The 16,627-nt window shown below is 51.1% G+C and overlaps 1 protein-coding gene across 1 annotated transcript in view; it reads left to right on the top strand.

Annotated features, from left to right (window-relative positions):
- The window catches only part of ZNF488 (zinc finger protein 488), a 163,233-nt gene extending 154,296 nt beyond the window's left edge, over positions 1 to 8,937 (top strand). Inside the window, exons 2-3 of the mRNA XM_069979598.1 lie at positions 2,979 to 3,160; positions 7,775 to 8,937. Of these exons, the coding sequence (XP_069835699.1) occupies positions 2,979 to 3,160; positions 7,775 to 8,502 (910 nt within the window). The 3' untranslated portion in view covers positions 8,503 to 8,937. The remainder of the gene's footprint in view (positions 1 to 2,978; positions 3,161 to 7,774) is intronic.
- The last annotated feature ends 7,690 nt before the right edge of the window (positions 8,938 to 16,627 follow it).

Raw genomic sequence — 16,627 nt, 5'->3', positions numbered from 1 at the left:
GACATTTATTAAGTCTGACATTTTCTATGCTGCACTTTAAAATGTACGCCGGTACGGAGATTTGTGTAGAGGCGGACTGTAGATGGACTGTAGGCGGACTGTAGATGGATTGTAGGCGGACTGTAGATGGACTGTAGGCGGACTGTAGGCGGACTGTAGATGGACTGTAGGCGGACTGTAGATGGACTGTAGGCGGACTGTAGATGGACTGTAGATGGACTGTAGGCGGAATGTAGATGGACTGTAGGCGGACTGTAGGCGGACTGTAGATGGACTGTAGATGGACTGTAGGCGGAATGTAGGCGGAATGTAGATGGACTGTAGGCGGACTGTAGGCGGACTGTAGGCGGACTGTAGATGGACTGTAGGCTGATTGTAGATGGACTGTAGATGGAATGTAGGCGGACTGTAGATGGACTGTAGATGGACTGTAGACGGACTGTAGGCGGAATGTAGATGGACTGTAGGCGGACTGTAGGCGGACTGTAGGCGGACTGTAGGCGGACTGTAGATGGACTGTAGATGGACTGTAGGCTGACTGTAGATGGACTGTAGGCGGACTGTAGATGGACTGTAGATGGACTGTAGGCGGACTGTAGATGGACTGTAGGCGGACTGTAGGCGGACTGTAGATGGACTGTAGGCGGACTGTAGGCGGAATGTAGATGGACTGTAGGCGGAATGTAGGCGGACTGTAGGCGGACTGTAGATGGACTGTAGGCGGACTGTAGGCGGACTGTAGATGGACTGTAGGCGGACTGTAGGCGGACTGTAGATGGACTGTAGGCGGACTGTAGATGGACTGTAGGCGGACTGTAGATGGACTGTAGGCGGACTGTAGGCGGACTGTAGATGGACTGTAGATGGACTGTAGGCGGACTGTAGATGGACTGTAGGCGGACTGTAGATGGACTGTAGGCGGACTGTAGATGGACTGTAGGCGGACTGTAGACGGATTGTAGGCGGACTGTAGGCGGATTGTAGGCGGACTGTAGGCGGATTGTAGGCGGACTGTAGATGGACTGTAGGCGGACTGTAGGCGGATTGTAGGCGGACTGTAGGCGGACTGTAGGCGGACTGTAGATGGACTGTAGGCGGACTGTAGACGGATTGTAGGCGGACTGTAGGCGGATTGTAGATGGACTGTAGGCGGACTGTAGGTGGACTGTAGGCGGATTGTAGATGGACTGTAGGCGGACTGTAGATGGACTGTAGGCGGACTGTAGGCGGATTGTAGGCGGACTGTAGGCGGACTGTAGGCGGATTGTAGGCGGACTGTAGGCGGACTGTAGGCGGACTGTAGGCGGACTGTAGATGGACTGTAGGCGGACTGTAGATGGACTGTAGGCGGACTGTAGACGGATTGTAGGCGGACTGTAGGCGGATTGTAGGCGGACTGTAGGCGGATTGTAGGCGGACTGTAGGCGGACTGTAGATGGACTGTAGGCGGACTGTAGGCGGACTGTAGATGGACTGTAGGCGGACTGTAGACGGATTGTAGGCGGATTGTAGGCGGACTGTAGGCGGACTGCCTCTACATTAATCCCGTGCGTGCCGCTGCTGAGAGCTGGAGTAGGTTTTCTGCGTATCTTTACTCGGAAACAGTGATGAATCGCGCGGACTATGAGTCCGTGCCCCCCGTTCCAGACAATTCCTATCCACATAGATGGGAGAGGGGTCCACTCTATGAGTCGCAGTGGGGGGCCTTCCACTTTGGTGGTCTTACTCCCCCACATGTATCTCCATTCAGCTGAATAGCCAATGTTACATCCACTGCCAGGAGATCAGTCTGAGAAGGGGACTAATGGGAAATCCCTTGTACACAACATTAGTGACGTCAGAAGTTGTGATGGGTGGGGTCCGGGCGCTGAGACCCCCACTGATCTCTGAAGGGCTGAGCTCCAGGCCGCGCTTTCTGCTCTCCTCGGAATAGTGATGTGGTGTAGGGAAAGTCTCGTAGACATTGATACTGGGTTACAGAAATGCTGTCAGGGATCAATAGTGGGGGTCCCACAGAGGTGGATGGAGTGGGGGGTCTCCTCGCACCCCTACCCATCTGGGACATAGACAATAGTGGGGGTCCCACAGAGGAGAATAGAGTGGGGGGTCTCCTCGCACCCCTACCCATCTGGGACATAGACAATAGTGGGGGTCCCACAGAGGAGAATAGAGTGGGGGGTCTCCTCGCACCCCTACCCATCTGGGACATAGACAATAGTGGGGGTCCCACAGAGGAGAATAGAGTGGGGGGTCTCCTCGCACCCCTACCCATCTGGGACATAGACAATAGTGGGGGTCCCACAGAGGAGAATAGAGTGGGGGGTCTCCTCGCATCTGTACCCATCTGGGACATAGACAATAGTGGGGGTCCCACAGAGGAGAATAGAGTGGGGGGTCTCCTCGCACCCCTACCCATCTGGGACATAGACAATAGTGGGGGTCCCACAGAGGAGAATAGAGTGGGGGGTCTCCTCGCACCCCTACCCATCTGGGACATAGACAATAGTGGGGGTCCCACAGAGGAGAATAGAGTGGGGGGTCTCCTCGCACCCCTACCCATCTGGGACATAGACAATAGTGGGGGTCTCCTCGCACCCCTACCCATCTGGGACTACAGGACTTGCTCTGATCTTCTTTCCATGATGCTTGCATTCATTCCCCATCCCACCACCCATTAATAACGGGGGTCCGCGGGGTCCGCTCCCCATGGACTGTACTACGCTGGGGTCTGCACTATAAGCTCTATGTCTGGAGTTCCTTCTCTCACCACTAGGGGCACACGACATCATTATTGTACAGTATAAATCTGTGTGCAGTGAGCGCCCCCTCCTGGTGACTGCTGGTACACTTCTGCCATTAACCCCTTCATGTGCTGAAACATCATAAGAAGCATCAACTAGAGATTAGAAAAGATAGAAGTGGAGGCTCTTGTGTTCCGTCAGTCAGTAATGCTGATCCTTTAACCCTTTCTCTCCCAGGCTCCGGATGTGGCTGCGTCTGGTCCCGGCGACCCCTGGAGCTTCCATGGACAATAGACTGGAGGAGCTGATCCAGGAAGGAGCCTCCGGCCACCTCCACAAGGGGGAGCCACTGCTGCTTCTCTACCATGGACAGCTGGCCGCCATGCTGGGTCTGCAGGAGCTGCGCTCTCTTCATCATGGTGAGGAAATATACCGCCCTGTGGATAGTGCGGAGGCTGGCGGCTTCGCTCAGTATACAAGGCTGTATCCATCCCTATGGCCCCTCCAGCCCAGCGACATAGAAAGAGGGGGACGGGAGAGACGACCCAACAGACACTATCACTGACCTCTGTTATATAAGCCGCCATGCTGTATGTGACACCATCACTGACCTCTGTTATATAAGCCGCCATGCTGTATGTGACCCCATCACTGACCTCTGTTATATAAGCCGCCATGCTGTATGTGACACCATCACTGACCTCTGTTATATAAGCCGCCATGCTGTATGTGACACCATCACTGACCTCTGTTATATAAGCCGCCATGCGGAATGTGACCCCATCACTGACCTCTGTAATATAAGCCGCTATGCTGTATGTGACACCATCACTGACCTCTGTTATATAAGCCGCCATGCTGTATGTGACACCATCACTGACCTCTGTTATATAAGCCGCCATGCGGAATGTGACCCCATCACTGACCTCTGTAATATAAGCCGCTATGCTGTATGTGACCCTATTACTGACCTCTGTTATATAAGCCGCCATGCTGTATGTGACACCATCACTGACCTCTGTAATATAAGCCGCTATGCTGTATGTGACCCTATTACTGACCTCTGTTATATAAGCCGCCATGCTGTATGTGACACCATCACTGACCTCTGTAATATAAGCCGCTATGCTGGTATGTCACACCATCATTGACCTCTGTAATATAAGCCGCCAAGCCGTATGTGACACTATCACTGACCTCTGTTATATAAGCCGCCATGCTGTATGTGACACCATCACTGACCTCTGTTATATAAGCCGCCATGTGGAATGTGACCCCGTCACTGACCTCTGTAATATAAGCCGCTATGCTGTATGTGACCCTATTACTGACCTCTGTTATATAAGCCGCCATGCTGTATGTGACACCATCACTGACCTCTGTAATATAAGCCGCTATGCTGTATGTGACCCTATTACTGACCTCTGTTATATAAGCCGCCATGCTGTATGTGACACCATCACTGACCTCTGTAATATAAGCCGCTATGCTGGTATGTCACACCATCATTGACCTCTGTAATATAAGCCGCCAAGCCGTATGTGACACTATCACTGACCTCTGTTATATAAGCCGCCATGCTGTATGTGACCCCATTACTGACCTCTGTAATATAAGCCGCCATGCCGTATGTGACCCCATTACTGACCCAAAGTTCTGACCTCTGTTATATAAGCCGCCATGCCGTACCCCATCACACATAACACGGACATCCATGCTTACTTATACTTATCACACTTGAAGGGAATCTAAGTGCCGCTATCTCCCTGCAGCTGCTGACCTCATCTTTCTGGCCCCGCCTTCTTTTTTTAGATTTTGGAGAAGTTTCATATAAAGTGACTGTAGGGCCAGGTGCGTGGCTTTGGGTCTTTTACCTTATAGGATGGGTGGCGGCGCGGGGATTGGGGGCCGGTGTGGGGATTGGGGGCCGGTGTGGGGATTGGGGGCCGGCGTGGGGATGCCAGTGGTGCGGTCCTGGTTTTGAACCTTTGCCCAGTTCCCTCTCACAGTGCCGGTCTATTCCCGCTCATGGTGCAAAACCAGGACCACACCACTGACATCCCCGCACCGCCACCCAACCCCGCACCACTGGCATCACTGCACCGCCACCCATCCCCGCACCGCCACCCATCCCTGCACCACTGGCATCCCTGCATCGCCACTCATCCCTGCACTGCCACCCATCCCCACACCACTGGCATCACTGCACCGCCACCCATCCCCGCCATGCCACCCATCCCCACACCACTGGCATCACTGCACCGCCACCCATCCCCGCCATGCCACCCATCCCCACACCACTGGCATCACTGCACCGCCACCCATCCCCGCCATGCCACCCATCCCCACACCACTGGCATCCCCGCACTGCCACCCATCCCCGCACCACTGGCATCCCTGCACCGCCACCCATCCCCGCACTGCCACCCATCCCTACGCCACTGGCATCCCTGCGCCGCCACCCATCCCCGCACCGCCACCCATCCCCACACCACTGGCATCCTCGCACTGCCACCCATCCCCGCACCACTGGCATCCCTGCACCGCCACCCATCCCCGCACTGCCACCCATCCCTACGCCACTGGCATCCCTGCGCCGCCACCCATCCCTGCACCGCCACCCATCCCTGCACCACTGGCATCCCTGCACCGCCACTCATCTTTGCACTGCCACCCATCCCCACACCACTGGCATCACTGCACCGCCACCCATCCCCGCCATGCCACCCATCCCCACACCACTGGCATCACTGCACCGCCACCCATCCCCGCCATGCCACCCATCCCCACACCACTGGCATCCCTGCACCGCCACCCATCCCTGCACCGCCACCCATCCCCGCACCACTGGCATCCCTGCATGCCACCCATCCCTGCACCGCCACCCATCCCCACACCACTGGCATCCCTGCACCACCACTGGCATCCCTGCACCGCCACCCATCCCCGCACTGCCACCCATCCCCACACCACTGGCATCCCTGCACCACCACTGGCATCCCTGCACCGCCACCCATCCCTGCACTGCCACCCATCCCTGCACTGCCACCCATCCCTGCACCGCCACCCATCCCCGCACCACTTGCATCCCTGCACCGCCACCCATCCCCACACCACCACCCATCCCCTCACTGCCACCCATCCCCGCACCACTGGCATCCCTGCACCGCCACCCATCCCCGCACTGCCACCCATCCCCACACCACCACCCATCCCCTCACTGCCACCCATCCCCGCACCACTGGCATCCCTGCACCGCCACCCATCCCCGCACCACTGGCATCACTGCACCACCACCCATCCCCTCACTGCCACCCATCCCCACACCACTGGCATCCCTGCACCACCACCCATCCCCGCACCACTGGCATCCCTGCACCACCACCCATCCCCGCACCACTGGCATCCCTGCACCGCCACCCATCCCCGCACCACTGGCATCCCCGCACCACTGGCATCCCCGCGCCACCACCCATCTCATAAGGTAAAAGACCCAAAGCCATGTACCTGGCCCTCCAGTCACTTTAAAGCAAATATGCAAATCAGGTAGTTAGGAGTAGTGGGGGCGTCCCTCACCCCCCCCCCCCCCCCCCCCAGAGCGCCCCCCATACCCTGCAGCAGCACTGCTCCTGCACATGGGCATCAAATATGAAGATGCATGCATCACTGAAGGAAGTGGCAGGCCGAGGGGAGGGGGTCACCGGGGGGCCAAGGAACACCCCCACTGCTCCTGACTACCTGATTTGCATATTTGCTTTAAGGCCCTATTCCACCAACAGATCTGACGACAGATGATCTGCCAAAGATTTGAAGCCAAAGCCAGGAACAGACTATAATCAGAGATCAGGTCATAAAGGAAAGACTAAATTTCTCCTCTTTTCAAATCCACTCCTGGGTTTGGCTTCAAATCTTTGGCAGATAATCTGTCGTCAGATCTGTTGGTGGAATATGGGCCTTTAGGGTACAAACACACACGGCGTATATGCAGCAGATGCGCAGCAGATACGCAGCAAATACGCAGCAAATACGCAGCAGATTAGATCTAAATAACTGAACACAGCATCAGATCTGCTGCGTATCTGCTGCGTATCTGCTGCGTATCTGCTGCGTATCTGCTGCGTATACGCCGTGTGTGTTTGTACCCTTACAGGGATTGTTCACAAAAAAAAAAAAATGTCTTTCAGAGTACAAACCCACTTGACGTATTTGCTGCGTGAATCAGTCTTAAAAATAAGCAGGCAAAACGCAGGTTGGCTTTATACAATTGTTCTGCGTTAAAATACGCAATTGCGTATTTTTGAAGCGTGAAGCTTGTTGTTAGCAAAGCATCAGTTGTTAACAACCTGTGCGAAAAACGCATGTAGCTTCATGCTTCAAAAATACGCAATTGCGTATTTTAACGCAGAACAATTGTATAAAGCCAACCTGCGTTTTGCCTGCTTATTTTTAAGACTGATTCACGCAGCAAATACGCCAAGTGGGTTTGTACCCTAAAATCAACTGGTGCCAGAAAGTTCTATAGACATGTGATTTACTTCTATTAAAAAATCTCCAGCCTTCCAGTACTTATCAGCTGCTGTATGTTCTGCAGGAAAAAGTGTATTCTCTCCTTTCTTCCAGTACTTATTAGCTGCTGTATGTTCTACAGGAAGTTGTGTTTTCACCACTGGAGAGCAGGAGAGGTTTTCTATGGGGATTTGCTGCTGCTCTGGACAGTTCCTGACATGGACAGAGGTGGCAGCAGAGAGCACTGTGTCAGACTGGAGCGAATACACCACTTCCTGTAGGACATACAGCAGCTGATAAGTACTGGAAGACTGGAGATTTTTTAATAGAAGTAGATTACAAATCTCTGCCACTTTCTGGGACCGGATGACTTTCACAGCCCCTTTAATAATAGTAGCTCCACAACTTGACAAACCTAATCACCCCATTGGGGAGGGGGCACCTAATTTCCCCGTGACTGTATGAGGTCACAGCTATGGTGCAATATTTATTATTTCCTTCTTTCTACCAATTTCTATTTGACACAGAAAAGGATGGAACGTCCGTGAAACGGAGAAAACACGGCACCAATTTCCATAGCCTGGCACGGGACGTGGAACGAGAGGGGACGGGACTTTCAGAAGAAGTAAAAGCGAGACTGGTGGACAAACACGAGGCCGAGAATGGAGAAGACTTCTTGTTGGAAATGGCCTCTGACCTGACGAGTGCCGTATGGAAAAGGGTGAAGGCCGAACTGCTGGAGGCCAAGAGGAGCGCATTCACCGAAGTGTGCAGGGTGCGGAGGAGGGGGGCGCTGGGTAGTGCCTTCTCACCTGTGCCTAACAGAGCCAACGGTAAGGTCAACACCGTCATCAAGTCCGCGAAGAGTCTCAGAACCAGCGATGCCAGCGATGGCCTGGACCACGGCTACGACCACTTCCTATCCCCGCACGGATGTCTGGCAGTTCCTAATTCTTTGGCCATTCTTCCTCTTTCCGAAACGTTGCCCAAATGTGAAACCCCGCCTCCACCACAGGTTCTCCCACCAACATTCTCCACCCTCGGGTCCACGGCACAGATCTGGTGCGCCAAATGCAAAGTCTCCTTCCGCATGACGTCAGACTTGGTCCTGCACATGAGACTACGACATAAGAAGGAGGCAGGGCTGGAGACCCATGGCAAGAGAGCCAGAGAGCTACAACTATCCTGTCCTGTCTGCTACGCCTACTTCAGGGAGCGCCACCACCTGTCCCGTCACATGACCTCCCACTGCTGATAGCCCGCCCTCGGAGTAGCCACACAATACATCCACATCTAGGCCTGATTTGGACATCTTTGGTGACACTAGTGCAAAACTATCTGCAATCGGCAAACGGCTGGAGGGCCACATACCCGGGCGTGAGAACCATAAATGGCTTCCGAGACATTGGCTGAGAACAGTGGGTTATGTAGGGAGCGTAGGGACACATGGCACATGCAGGACACATGTTCAGGATGGGGTCTGGGCAGATGGCAGGTGAACTGCAGGGGTTATTCCACAACTGAACTTGTCCACCGATCCACAGAGCAGACGATGAGTCCAACCCGCAGGATCTGATCTACAGAACAGACAATGAGTCCAACCAGCAGGATCTGATCTACAAAATACACAATGAGATGATGAGTGCAACCAGCGGGATCTGATCCACAGAGCAGACGATGAGATGATGAGTCCAACCAGCAGGATCTGATCTACAGAACAGACGATGAGATGATGAGTCCAACCAGCAGGATCTCATACTCAGAATAGACAATGAGTCCAACCAGCAGGATCTGATCCACAGAGCAGACGATGAGTCCAACCAGCAGGATCTGATCCACAGAATAGACAATGAGTCCAACCAGCAGGATCTGATCTACAGAACAGACGATGAGATGATAAGTCCAACCAGCAGGATCTCATACTCAGAATAACAATGAGTCCAACCAGCAGGATCTGATCTACAGAACAGATGATGAATCCAACCAGCGGGATCTGATCCACAGAGCAGACAATCAACCAGCGGGATCTGATCCACAGAGCAGACGATGAGTCCAACCACCGTGATCTCCACTGATTGTGAAACAGGGAACACAGAATGAGGGTCCTTTGTGGAAACAGTGGAACAGCAACGTGTGTGCGGGACATCAGCCCCAATCCCTCCCTATGGGACCTCCCAGCACTGAGCTCCTGCAGATACCTCCCAGCACTGAGCTCCTGCAGATACCTCCCAGCACTGAGCTCCTGCAGATACCTCCCAGCACTGAGCTCCTGCAGATACCTCCCAGCACTGAGCTCCTGCAGATACCTCCCAGCACTGAGCTCCTGCAGATACCTCCCAGCACTGAGCTCCTGCAGATACCTCCCAGCACTGAGCTCCTGCAGATACCTCCCAGCACTGAGCTCCTGCAGATACCTCCCAGCACTGAGCTCCTGCAGATACCTCCCAGCACTGAGCTCCTGCAGATACCTCCCATAGTGATTAAATAAAGAGGAAACTGAGCATTGCTGCCCCATTCACTCAGAGGACAAGGGACCTCCTTCTCGCCATCAGTGGGGGTCCTAGAGGTCATACCATACCAACGATGGATGATGTATTACTGCCTCATCTATGAGCATATGATGGATGATGTATTACCGCCTCATCTATGAGTGAATGTATGATGGATGTTGTATTACCGCCTCATCTATGAGTGAGTGTATGATGGATGATGTATTACCGCCTCATCTATGAGTATATGATGGATGATGTATTACTGCCTCATCTATGAGTGTATGATGGATGATGTATTACCGCCTCATCTATGAGTGAGTGTATGATGGATGTTGTATTACCGCCTCATCTATGAGTGAGTGTATTATGGATGATGTATTACCGCCTCATCTATGAGCGTATGATGGAATATTGTATTACCGCCTCATCTATGAGTGTATGATGGATGATGTATTACCGCCTCATCTGAGTGAGTGTATGATGGATGTTGTATTACCGCCTCATCTATGAGCATATGATGGATGATGTATTACCGCCTCATCTATGAGCATATGATGGATGATTAGAAACACACGTTCCAAATGGGTATACGCAATAAATTGTCAGCAAGGGGTCTATTCCTTTACCCCAAATCCTTGTTAACCCAATACAAATTCCCTACTAAAAAAGCCCATCAAACATATATTGTATACCAAAAGAGCGAAAACAAGGCTTTCAGATGAATGTAAAAATTTAATTTGCATATAACAAGTAAATTACATGTATCAATTAAAAACACAATAGCAAAAAAGAAAAGAATAAAATAGTGTCCTACAAACACACTGTTAATAATAATAGTTTATAAGGATTGGAAAAGTACCATATTCTCTAGAGTCAATGGAGCTATTATTTCTATTATTGCAAAGCAAGCCTCCCAGTTATGAGCTAAAAAGTGCAGAGTTAAATTTGGCCGCTATCTAAAAATACATAAAAATACAATTATAGCTGTTCACAATGACTCACCCATAGCAGTGTGGTAGTGCTTGACCCCTACGCACGTTTCGCGTGGCTACGCTTCCTCAGGGGGCGTGTCTATAGCCCTATCCTTTGTGCTTTATATACTATGTGTGATAATTACTTCCGGGGTATCGGCGCATGTCGTGGGAGGGCCGGAAATCGCGTCATATTCTCCCGGCACTCATCACTGGAACGCACATCCACGGCGTGGAACGCACATGGACATGCGCACTGCGATCAAGAGGCCGGCTAGAACTGACGTCCTCACCCTAAATCCCAGGACATGCGCACAGCCGGAAGCCGGGGACTTGGACTCAAAAACAAACCCATTGCGGATTCACTTATCCTGGCGGGACCTGTTTGTATTAGATCAGGAGACGGGTAATGTGAATATAACCATTATAAGATATAAAGTGACAGTGTGCACAGTGTAAAAATTCATAATTATACAGTATATAAATTAATATTCTCAAATGTGAAGCAAATGAAGTGTACAATCAGAAGGATACATTAATCAAAAAGTGCCATAGTAATTGCATAAATGTACAAAAAAGTGCATATAAATACATATATACCAGTGTAATAAAAATTATCCGTACACAGCCAATTCAAGTGATTATAAATACAAAAATACAAAAAATACATATAAAAATAAAGTGCATTGTGATCAATTTACATAATTGCATGTATTATACATCTCACATCCTCCCCGTAATTCACACTATTGCCCACCCCATAACAAGCAGTTTTCTCGATGTCTTGTAGATGTTATAGTTTTCCACATTACTTGTCCCTCATATCTTGCCGCTATGTGAGATCCCATATTAAGACTCGATCCCCATCATCAAATATTTCACTAAAAAACGTATAAACATAAAAGAAAAGTTATAAAAACCATACATACACAACACAAAAGACAGAATTAAAAATTGCAGGATAAACCTGATGATCACAAAAAAGGAGCAAAGCTCTGTTGTTCATTCAACCCTCTCGGGACTAACGTACCCAGTGTGGAAATCCACCGACATTCTTTTTGGGCAAGGATTTTTCTTACATTACCACCTCTAATTCCTCCTTCCACTTTTTCTATACCCCTGACACGAAAAGTTTTTGGATCACAGTCATGATATAGTTTAAAGTGACGAGGGATCGTTGTCAATTGCATCCCATCCTCCACTTCTTTTTGTACATTTATGCAATTACTATGGCACTTTTTGATTAATGTATCCTTCTGATTGTACACTTCATTTGCTTCACATTTGAGAATATTAATTTATATACTGTATAATTATGAATTTTTACACTGTGCACACTGTCACTTTATATCTTATAATGGTTATATTCACATTACCCGTCTCCTGATCTAATACAAACAGGTCCCGCCAGGATAAGTGAATCCGCAATGGGTTTGTTTTTGAGTCCAAGTCCCCGGCTTCCGGCTGTGCGCATGTCCTGGGATTTAGGGTGAGGACGTCAGTTCTAGCCGGCCTCTTGATCGCAGTGCGCATGTCCATGTGCGTTCCACGCCGTGGATGTGCGTTCCAGTGATGAGTGCCGGGAGAATATGACGCGATTTCCGGCCCTCCCACGACATGCGCCGATACCCCGGAAGTAATTATCACACATAGTATATAAAGCACAAAGGATAGGGCTATAGACACGCCCCCTGAGGAAGCGTAGCCACGCGAAACGTGCGTAGGGGTCAAGCACTACCACACTGCTATGGGTGAGTCATTGTGAACAGCTATAATTGTATTTTTATGTATTTTTAGATAGCGGCCAAATTTAACTCTGCACTTTTTAGCTCATAACTGGGAGGCTTGCTTTGCAATAATAGAAATAATAGCTCCATTGACTCTAGAGAATATGGTACTTTTCCAATCCTTATAAACTATTATTATTAACAGTGTGTTTGTAGGACACTATTTTATTCTTTTCTTTTTTGCTATTGTGTTTTTAATTGATACATGTAATTTACTTGTTATATGCAAATTAAATTTTTACATTCATCTGAAAGCCTTGTTTTCGCTCTTTCAATATGATGGATGATGTATTACCGCCTCATCTATGAGTGAGTGTATGATGGATGATGTATTACCGCCTCATCTATGAGCATATGATGGATGATGTATTACCGCCTCATCTATGAGTGAGTGTATGATGGATGATGTATTACCGCCTCATCTATGAGCATATGATGGATGATGTATTACCGCCTCATCTATGAGCGTATGATGGATGATGTATTACCGCCTCATCTATGAGCGTATGATGGATGATGTATTACCGCCTCATCTATGAGCGTATGATGGATGATGTATTACCGCCTCATCTATGAGCGTATGATGGATGATGTATTACCGCCTCATCTATGAGCGTATGATGGATGATGTATTACCGCCTCATCTATGAGCGTATGATGGATGATGTATTACCGTCTCATCTATGAGCGTATGATGGATGATGTATTACCGTCTCATCTATGAGCGTATGATGGATGATGTATTACCGCCTCATCTATGAGCGTATGATGGATGATGTATTACCGCCTCATCTATGAGTGTATGATGGATGATGTATTACCGCCTCATCTATGAGTGTATGATGGATGATGTATTACCGCCTCATCTATGAGTGTATGATGGATGATGTATTACCGTCTCATCTATGAGCGTATGATGGATGATGTATTACCGTCTCATCTATGAGCGTATGATGGATGATGTATTACAGGTGACCCCCGCTGCTGATGGAGCCGGTACATTCCCCATACTCCGTAGACCCTCTAATGACACAATAGGATCGCACTGATGGAGCTGTGAACAGGGGCACTGCAAGTGTCAAGGGGGCGTGGTCTGTATATGTGGGAGGAGTTTACACAGACAATTCCCTGTATAGATGTGGTCACATGATCTGTGATTCCGCCAGATATACTCATGTGTAACCCTAAACCCTGTTCATCTAATAAACCAGAATATCTTCAAGGGGATCTCCATCGACTTCCTCATCTGTGGTCAGTGTGATGGTGGTGTCACACAGGGATAGATAACTACTATAATGTAGGGTGTGCGGTGACCCAGGAGGCAGCTAGTTGTTGTAGTACCTCAGTGATGTCACATGGTGGGGGGGGGAGGCAGCTGGGTGTTGTAGTACCTCAGTGATGTCACATGGTGGGGGGGGGGAGGCAGCTGGGTGTTGTAGTACCTCAGTGATGTCACATGGTGGGGGGGGGGAGGCAGCTGGGTGTTGTAGTACCTCAGTGATGTCACATGGTGGGGGGGGAGGCAGCTGGGTGTTGTAGTACCTCAGTAATGTCACATGGTGGGGGGGGGAGGCAGCTGGGTGTTGTAGTACCTCAGTGATGTCACATGGTGGGGGGGGAGGCAGCTGGGTGTTGTAGTACCTCAGTGATGTCACATGGTGGGGGGGGAGGCAGCTGGGTGTTGTAGTACCTCAGTGATGTCACATGGTGGGGGGGGGAGGCAGCTGGGTGTTGTAGTACCTCAGTGATGTCACATGGTGGGAGGGAGGCAGCTGGGTGTTGTAGTACCTCAGTAATGTCACATGGTGGGGGGGGAGGCAGCTGGGTGTTGTAGTACCTCACTGATGTCACATGGTGGGGGGGGGAGGCAGCTGGGTGTTGTAGTACCTCAGTGATGTCACATGGTGGGAGGGAGGCAGCTGGGTGTTGTAGTACCTCAGTGATGTCACATGGTGGGGGGGAGGCAGCTGGGTGTTGTAGTACCTCGGTGATGTCACATGGTGGGGGGGGAGGCAGCTGGGTGTTGTAGTACCTCAGTGATGTCACATGGTGGGGGGGGAGGCAGCTGGGTGTTGTAGTACCTCAGTGATGTCACATGGTGGGGGGGGAGGCAGCTGGGTGTTGTAGTACCTCAGTGATGTCACATGGTGGGGCTGGAGGCAGCTGGGTGTTGTAGTACCTCGGTGATGTCACATGGTGGGGCTGGAGGCAGCTGGGTGTTGTAGTACCTCGGTGATGTCACATTTTTGTGCACAGTAAAGACACTGATGCGTTTTCCTCGGGCCATGTTGCGGGGGGGGGGGGGGGGCATGTTGCTGGGGCGATGTTGTTGGGGGGCGATGTTGTTGGGGGGCGATGTTGTTGCTAGGCAGTCCATTTATCTCACTCTCTGTTGTAGCAAACCCTTGTAGAATTGGCGCCCTGTGGTGCGGTGTATTTTTATGACTTTTACTTACGGTTGAGGTTGCGGCAGGCTCCCAACTGAAAGCCGTACACAGAAGGGATGGTTGTGACGTGTAGACACTGGGCGTCACCTCTGACTGACGCCAACTAAGATCTCCTGAGCGGCCACAGTTACCTGCCTGGGGACTACTGGAGCAGGCTGTGGGTGAGGCTGCTGTAGTATTACTTTACCAGGTGTCATCTCTAGGCTCGGTGCGGGGCCTTAGGCTAGGTGGTGATGCCTTAGGCTTGGTGGTGAGGCCTTAGGTTTGGTGGTGAGGCCTTAGGCTTGGTGGTGAGGCCTTAGATTTGGTGGTGAGGCCTTAGGTTTGGTGGTGAGGCCTTAGGTTTGGTGGTGAGGCCTTAGGTTTGGTGGTGAGGCCTTAGGTTTGGTGGTGAGGCCTTAGGTTTGGTGGTGAGGCCTTAGGTTTGGTGGTGAGGCCTTAGGCTAGGTGGTGAGGCCTTAGGCTAGGTGGTGAGGCCTTAGGTTTGGTGGTGAGGCCTTAGGTTTGGTGGTGAGGCCTTAGGTTTGGTGGTGAGGCCTTAGGTTTGGTGGTGAATCCTTAGGCTAGGTGGTGAGGCCTTAGGCTAGGTGGTGAGGCCTTAGGTTTGGTGGTGAATCCTTAGGCTAGGTGGTGAGGCCTTAGGTTTGGTGGTGAGGCCATAGCTTTGGTGGTGAGGCCTTAGGCTAGGTGGTGAGGCCTTAGGTTTGGTGGTGAGGCCTTAGGTTTGGTGGTGAGGCCTTAGGCTAGGTGGTGAGGCCTTAGGTTTGGTGGTGAGGCCTTAGGCTAGGTGGTGAGGCCTTAGGTTTGGTGGTGAATCCTTAGGCTAGGTGGTGAGGCCTTAGGTTTGGTGGTGAGGCCTTAGGTTTGGTGGTGAATCCTTAGGCTAGGTGGTGAGGCCTTAGGTTTGGTGGTGAGGCCTTAGGTTTGGTGGTGAATCCTTAGGCTAGGTGGTAAGGCCATAGGTTTGGTGGTGAGGCCTTAGGCTAAGTGGTAAGGCCTTAGGTTTGGTGGTGAGGCCTTAAGGCCCTATTCCACGGAACGATTATCGTCCGTATTCGGCCGATATCGGCCGCTACAGACGATAATCGTCCCGTGGAATAGAGTGCAACGATCAGCCGACATCGTTCATGTCAGCTGATCGTTGCAGTCGCTTGTTTTTCAACATGTTGAAAAACAAGCGACTGATATAGCAACGATCTGCTGCTGTCGCTCCGTTGAATAGGAGCGTCGGCAGCAGACGCTGCTATATCCTATGGGCTGCCCGGACGATCAGCGATCACCCGGGCAGCCCCCCCGCAGCTCCCCGCCGCCCCTCCCGCACTCCCCCACTCGCTGCAGACACGTTGAATAGCGGCGGCAGCGAGCGGGGAACGAGGAGCAAACGAGCGCTGACAGCGCTTGTTTGCTCCTCTTAACGACCCGTGGAATAGGCCCTTTAGGCTTGGTATGAGGACCAGCACCAATGCTGGACATGTTCTCACTCCCCTAGACAGGGGGAGGGAGGTGGAGTAAGTTTTTACAGTGATTGGTCCTAACCCGAAAGAGCTCCTAACCTCCCCCAGAGCTCACTTCACCTTAAAGGGGTACTCCAGTGCTACAAAAACATGGCCACTTTCTTTCAGAGACAACACGACTCTCGTCTCCAGTTCAGCTGCGGTTTGCAATTAAGCTCCATTCACATCA

The sequence above is a fragment of the Dendropsophus ebraccatus genome, chromosome 8 (assembly GCF_027789765.1).
Source record: "Dendropsophus ebraccatus isolate aDenEbr1 chromosome 8, aDenEbr1.pat, whole genome shotgun sequence".
In the NCBI taxonomy this organism is placed as follows: domain Eukaryota; kingdom Metazoa; phylum Chordata; class Amphibia; order Anura; family Hylidae; genus Dendropsophus; species Dendropsophus ebraccatus.
This window is presented reverse-complemented; position numbering and strand designations above follow the sequence as displayed.